Source organism: Anneissia japonica, unplaced genomic scaffold (genome assembly GCF_011630105.1).
Source record: "Anneissia japonica isolate Jap-2015-1 unplaced genomic scaffold, ASM1163010v1 scaffold287834_len5846547_cov211, whole genome shotgun sequence".
Classification (NCBI taxonomy): Eukaryota; Metazoa; Echinodermata; class Crinoidea; order Comatulida; family Comatulidae; genus Anneissia; species Anneissia japonica.
Genome location: NW_022704992.1, coordinates 2,909,430 through 2,916,995, shown reverse-complemented (window position 1 = coordinate 2,916,995; position 7,566 = coordinate 2,909,430). Strand labels below are relative to the sequence as shown.

The window sequence follows — 7,566 nt, the reverse complement described above, 5'->3', positions numbered from 1 at the left end:
ATGTTATTGTTGTTAAATAAAACCTCCGAGTTAAGATGTTCTAAACTAAAGGTGGAGGAATGTACTGGATCTGTTCTGAACATGCTTTATCTGATAACTTTGGATGTTGTTGCTATGTGTTCACGATACTAGTTGTTGATTCAATAAAAGTACAGTACAACTTTGAATTAGTTTTCGGGTTCTTTATTGGCAATACATCACACAAACGAAGGTACGGTACATGATTAGAATCAAATATAGAATTTAAGCTAACAAAAACAACATATCCAAAACAAGTCTACGTTACATTAGGCCTATATTGAAAAAAAATGTAAACTTTTTAAAAATTCGGCCAAATTCGGCCAAATATATTTTGGCCGTGACTTTTCAAACGTTACGGCCAGGCAAATTTTTATACGGCCAAATTTGAGGAATCTGGCCGTCAAAAAGGCCAAATGGCAACCCTGGTCTAACTGGAATTAGCCTTATGTGTGGTATTGTTATGCTAATGAGCCAGATAAGCACAATCTGCACATGCTCAGAAAAACAACTTTCCTTAGCCACACTGCAAGCGGCCCGCACGCGATTTTTTTTTCCGTAAGAAACATTTACATGAAACTCCACTCGGGTCGTCTCGACTAAATCTACCCGGGCCGAAAATCTCATATTGCAGAATTCAGGAGGTCAAAAGGTCATCAACAGATAAACGTCTACAAAATGCAAACAACTTCTGAGAGAATGCTGCTGTCTGATTTTTAAAAAATATGTTGATGTTACCATGCTAATACTAATGGGTCGTTTAAAATGACATATAATATTTGATTGAGCTGCACGAGTAATAGAAAGTGTTATTTGAACTTGAGTTACATACAGTACTGTGACAATTTTATTTATTTTTAGTTAGATCTGGGTTTTGCATAATTACCTAGGCCTAGCTACTAACTACTTTCAGGGAAAAGCACAAAGAGGAAGGAACAGCGTGTTTCTTTATCAAATGAAACAGGGTGACAGTTATTTTCAAATTAAGAGAAGAGCTGAGAATAGGCAGCTCTAAAATACTGGATGCCAAAATGGCAGAGCACCAGTGAATGTAAATGAGGCCTAAGCCTAGTTATATAGTAATCTGCAGGTTCTTGATTACAAGGCTAGACCAAGTTAATTAATGCCGAATTGATTATTATTATTTATTTATTATTATTATTATTCATTATTAGGCCATGTAAAATAAAACAATTGGTTAGCATCCTTATGATATCAATTTTCATGGTAGGGAGGGATTTTTTTTGTTTTTTTGTTTTTTGCATCAAATATGAAAAAAAGAGTTTCGCAAGGAAAAACAGCAAAAAAAAAGAAGAATAAAACAACATAGACCAAAATTACATACAAGCATCTATAGCAAGCACAGAAACTTTACCTATGTACTTTACACACGTACATCCCATAAATCCGTAAGATTTCATAGGCCTACCGTAGGTAAACATAGAAAGAGCAATAAAGTAAAACTCGAGCGTCACGACATTTCGAAGTGTCTGCTCTTGTTCCTCGTATTGAACTCGAGTCGAGTCAATCCGAGATGGCCCGAGTGAAGTTTCATGCAAATGTTTCGTACAGAAAAAAAATCGCGGCCCGCACTGCCTATCGAGAATTAAGGTACGGTAAAACAAAGCAAAATAAGGGTACTAATTTCACTTGGCATGCAAATCAATCATACTTACACACTTAAAAGCAAACTAATCTACAAATAAAACCACCTGCTACTTAAGATATAAATTAAAAGGCAAGTATGTTCACAAATTTGATTTTAAATTGATGTGATTTTGTTTTGTAGTATTACAATGAACATCACTCACGGCTAGCCTAGGCCATGTCTAACCGTTTATAAAAATGCAGAAAAACTCAAAACAAATTATAATGAACTTATCAAGTAACAAGTGCATTAAAATGACCACTCTGTCAAATGAAATTGTGTTACGGCTCAAAGCATAAGAAAAGAAGAGGTCCAAGATACTTCCTTGAGGCACCCTACAAGTAAAAGCACAAGGATGGGAATAATGCCCATCAACCAATACTTTTGCTTTCGTGTTGATAAGTAAGATTTAAACCACTCTATACTCCAAAGCCCATTAATTTGAGCTTATTACATAAAATAACATGGTCTACAATGTCGAAAGCCTTTTAAATCGACTAAAACCATGCCTGAAAAAGTGCCTTTAGAAGTTTGGATTTTAATGGAATCTAGTAAACCTATCAGACATGTGTCAGTGAAAGGGCAGCTCTAAAGCCAGATTGATATTTATATAGTAAGCGTTTCTCCGTTTGAAAAAAATACAGCCTTTTCAAGTATTTTAGACATTGTGCAAAGTATGCTTATGGGGCGATAATTACCGATTTGGGTTCTGTTCTCTTTTTTTTTATAAAGAGGCATGACCTTTACCGCTTTGATGTCCTCAGGAACTATATTTGTACTGATTGATAAGTTTATTATGTGGTTACTGGAATTTTCAAGATTTCAGCGCCATCTTTTATTAATCGAGGCGGTATTGTATCGGGACCCGTACTTTTAGAATAATTAAGGTTTTTTTAATTCATTATAAATAAAATCCTCATCAACTGTATTAAGTATAAAGTTGTTTCCATTTACATTTTTATAGAAATCTTTACGTTTGGTTGATGTACATGCATATATATTCTTGGGCGATGGAAGTTTATTTAGCAAATTGGTAGCAATGGTCGTAAAATAGGCCTATTCGTTGAAACAAGAAGCAATTTGGCTGGGTCAAAACATTTGGTGCTGTCATATAAGTCGATAACAGTATTGGCACTATCTTATTTTTGTTACTATAGCCTTAGTAAGCCTTTAAAGATTTTCCATTGTTTTTTTGGATCAATTTCATTTTCCTCAACTTTGTTTAATAGATAATTAGATTTAGCTCTATTTACATCACCACGTTGAATTTTATTTCGTAATTTACGGTATTGTATTAATAATTCAGTGTTATTTTTATTTTTATTATACTGTTTTAATAGTTTATCTCTAGTTTCAATATCTTGGAGAATTTCTCTAGTTAGCCAGGGCTCTGTTCTTTGTTTTGATCTAATATTTTTAAGAGGGGCAATAGAATCAATAGCAGCCAAAAGTAATTCATTAAATTTATGTAGGGCTTCATTAACATCGCTTATAGATGAAACCATTGTCCAGTCAATATCTTCTAGTATGTGTATGAATTGGTCGACAGTATAGTTTTTAAGAGATCTAATAGGAATGTTTTTATGTGCATTAAACCTATATTTAGTAATTTTACGAGTACAAAATATCATTAGGTGATCGCTTAGACCTTTTGAAATAGTACCTGATTGACTTATCGTAGTATCATTGTTGCATAATATATGATCAACACATGATGAAACCGTAGGACATATTCTAGTCGGGTCAGCTATAATATTACAAAAATTAAATAAATTTAGGATTTGGCTGTAAGTGTTAAATAAGGAAGATTTTTTTCAAGGCACATATATTGAAGTAATCTACAACAATCAATTAAGTACTATCTACTCTAATTTTAGTTAACATTTCTTAAAGAGTTAAAAAGTTGGTTTGTTTAGGTGGTCGGTAGCAAGTTCCAATTGTAATCGGTCGACATATAGGCAAGTGCAATTCAATCCAAAGGACTTCAGCATCGTCGGATTCAATATCTAAACGCCGGTTAAAAAGTCATTCCTGATATACATACACCGCCTTTGCTGAATATCCTTTTCTATTTTAATTCTGTTGTCAGATACCGAATCATCAATTCGTGTTTCGTTAATAGAGATAAACAAACATTAGATTTAAATGCGATGTAGCGAAGTTCAGTAAGTTCTGGAATCAGTGATCTCGTAATAGATGCAAAATATGTGTTCCTTTCCGTTTGAATTGCGTAAAATCTTTTTCAGCTGCGTTGTAATTAAATGATGGAGGAGATCGCGTTTCTGTATCATCATTGAGGTGTTCACAGGAGTTAAACGGGAGATGTTTCCAGGAACATTCATCGCATACATATTTTAAATCAATTTCATTATTAACAGTGTGGTTATATCTTCTTGGAGACATAAAAACATAAGTACATTTAATATGGGTCCATCATAGTGCGATAATTTTTTAGTTGATGTAAATTGTAAAGCATTATTGAAATCTTTTGATGTGCATTATCCAAATAGATCGATCCTGAGATTAAGATGTAATCTATTAAACAAAAACAGGTAGAAACCTCTATAAAAATACCTTTCATAGTTTCCGCCATCGGGCACGAAATCAGGTGATCACCGAGAAATTCCGGAATTCCAATCACGACAAAAAAAAAAAAAAAAAAAAAAAACAGGTTTAAAACATTAAAATCACATTTGATTTCACAAAAATTGAGATACGTAAGTTTAAAATATAATGATCAGCAATTTCTATCCACAGATCCAATTGAAAAGAGATATTTTAGTGTTCCATCGAACGTTAGGCTTGAGGTGTTGAACTTCAAGTTGAACTCTCACAGGCGGGATTTTTGAATTGTCACTGCGAGTAGTGCCGATCTAGATGTTTTCAGCTGCGTTTTGCCAAAATACACCAATATCAAACATATATATATATATATATATATTCCAAAAAATGGACAATGAAAGAAATTGTATTCAAATTTTAAGTCTGATAGTGCTAATTCCAGTCATGATCAGTTGCATACCCGTGACACTGGGTGCTTATTTATTTTTGTTGTAATTTTTACAGAATAACCCTTTCACATGGGTTTAAAAATATTTGTCTAAATAACAAAACTATGACGGTTTGTTTCTTAAGGTGATTGCAAGGAAAAATGTATGTCAGACCTAAAACTTGCAGCAGTAAACAATACTGCATTTAACTTGAGCGTAAAAGAACTAAGAAGTAAGGAGGTAAGAATATGGTAAATCAGTAGCTAGGTTTATAACATTTTTAGATTATTGTATTATTGTTATTGTCATCATCATTATTGTTATCACCATCATCATTGTCCTCATCATCATTATTTTCATCATCATCATCAAAATTCTCAACATCATCCTCATCCTCGTCACAGAGGGCCATCTTCTCGTAGGTCAAACTCCACGGCAACCGGACAGCCTTAATATTTGGTTTTGAGATCGATGATTGATGATGCACGTTGAATACAGCTTAGAGTAATATTTTAAAGAAGAGATATTCAAAATTAATTTTCTTTCCTATATCATCAGTTCTGTCTACCAAGTGTAAGTGCAAGTAAATAAAAAATTTCATTCCAACACTTTCTTTGATTATTATGTATCATTCCACTAAATTTTATGATGATCTATTTCTTAGTTTTTTATGCGTAATGTTGCTAGCAGACAGACAGACAGATGGAGGGGAACACAACCTCCTTGGGTGGAGGTAATAAGAATCAACAATGCACGCTATTACCCTATATCAACCCACCTCCCCATGATTCATGGTAAATATTCATTATGTGCACGTTTCTCAATTACAGCAGTGTATTCAGAATGCTGTAGATACGTCATGGATTCTTCAAATGAATGACACTGAAGCTGGAATTTCTCTAAATTATTCCGTAAAATGTCAGCAAGGCTGCCAGCATTGCAATGATGAATCCCTTCGACCACGTAAGTCTAATACCAAAATTTACTTTATAAAAAGACCTGGGAAAATAATTACAATAGTCCTAATGTTAATAGTATTGCTTCTATATATGAAACCGCCCACATTTTTCAGGGTACCAAGAGTGGTCTCAAATTAGAGGGCAATCTGCATTGGCATTTAAAAGAGCTGTGTGCCAGAAGACAGATACAGTACCCAGAGACTTGAAATATTAAAAGTGGTCATGTACAATACTGTATATATTTTGTAGATCCTCCACAAGAGATTACTTACAGATCAACGACTGGATCAGACTTGTGTGTCAGGTGGAAAGGAAATGTATCAACAGATTATACAATGTATTATACCCAAGGAATGTAAGTTGAAATAATGATGATGATGCTATTCTGCTGCTGCTGCTGATGATGATGATGATGATGATATTGACGATGATGATAATGATATTTCTATGCACCTGAAAATAGTTTTTCGTTGAAGAGCTATGCTAATATGATCATGACATCAAGTGTAGGCCTAAAGTACATTCAAGCACCTTTATTGGCTTTTCTTCCCCGCACCAGCTTAAATGTCAATTTTTACTGCTGATTTTATTTCTGCTTCTATTCTGTTTCATATTTTTACGACAGGGTTTTTCTGTCGGGCATTTTGGTCACTTTCCATGCTTGGATCTTCTTCAAACATTGTCCAAGTAAAGACCTTATCAAAGATGTGCATATTAAAATATGACGTCATTCTATAACATAAATGGATGGACAAAGTATTTTATGAATTCAATTTTTATTTTCAAAATCGTTTTAAACTAGCTGCAACTATGTTAAATGTGTGTGGGTTGGGGGTTCTACAGCCTACATTGTATAAGTTCCTGTTGTTCTGTATTTTGTACTTTTCTCTTGTTGGTATGAAAAACAAATTGAGCTATTTTCTGTCAGGAAGAATAAAGTAAAACTTGAACCCAATCTTGAATCTTGGATTTTTACTCTTAATCAAGCGGTATGATGCCTTGATAGCGAGATGTTGCAGGTTCAAATCCTGTCAGAAGTACCTTTTATGTCTTTCGTTGATGAGCTACTTCTACGATCATAATAATATCATTCTTATATTCACTGTAGTTACTAGTTATTTATTTGTTAATATAGGTCAATAAAATAAAATAGTGATAGAAACAGCACTCGACGGAACAATAATGGAAAGATCGTATTGGCATAGCCTATCCACGAAAACCTTCCTTATGGATTGTTTGGGAAAATGCTCCTAGCTGAAACTGAACCACTAATACCACTGATAACCCACTGTCATAGGGAGTCTTACCACACAAGCCCATGATAGTACTGTATATTGTAAACACAATTAAACCAAGGACAATTTTCGAGCAGATATACACCCTGACAACGTGGGGCGGAGGGAAACTAATGACTGAATCTGCGCCAGGATTCGCCCAACAGGGAATCTGAGGTTCCCGTCGAGGTGGGAGGGGGGACAATGTACCCGACGAGAACAAAGTGGGCTTGGTCGGGCGTTACTCAAAGTATTTTTAAAGTGGTCCAGGGGTGTAGAAAATACATATAATGATAATGACGGTGATGGTGATGATAATGGTGAGAATGAGGGCAGTGTTTGTGGTGGTGGTGTTTGCGTGAAGATGGTGATGAATGAGATCTAAAGGTTTGGATGATCCATTATTTTATATGTATTGTGTATTTGTATATTTACAGAGGATACTGTTCAGATGAGTACCAACAGTGCATAGCAGATAGGTCAGAGAACAGATTTTTTGAATGCTGCCCACAAAATCTTCATCCGGTTGCTCCTATTTACGTGAGGATAAATTATGAAAACAAATATATGTATGTGAATGGTACATTATACTGGTTGAGAGCTCAGACTATAGGCTGTCTCTTATACACATCTAGATGTGTATAAGAGACAGCTATAACATTAATGGATGGACAATG

General features: G+C 34.4%; 1 protein-coding gene across 5 annotated transcripts in view; it reads left to right on the top strand.

The window, feature by feature from the left end:
* LOC117104929 overlaps positions 1-7,566 on the top strand; it is a 64,154-nt gene that overhangs the window by 34,146 nt on the left and 22,442 nt on the right. For 3 of the 5 annotated variants that reach the window (XM_033245880.1, XM_033245877.1, XM_033245879.1), the window contains exon 10: positions 7,327-7,502. The exons of the other annotated variants lie outside the window; for them this stretch is intronic. In XM_033245880.1, coding sequence (XP_033101771.1) covers positions 7,327-7,502 — 176 coding nt within the window. The remainder of the gene's footprint in view (positions 1-7,326; positions 7,503-7,566) is intronic. 5 annotated transcript variants of the gene reach the window in all.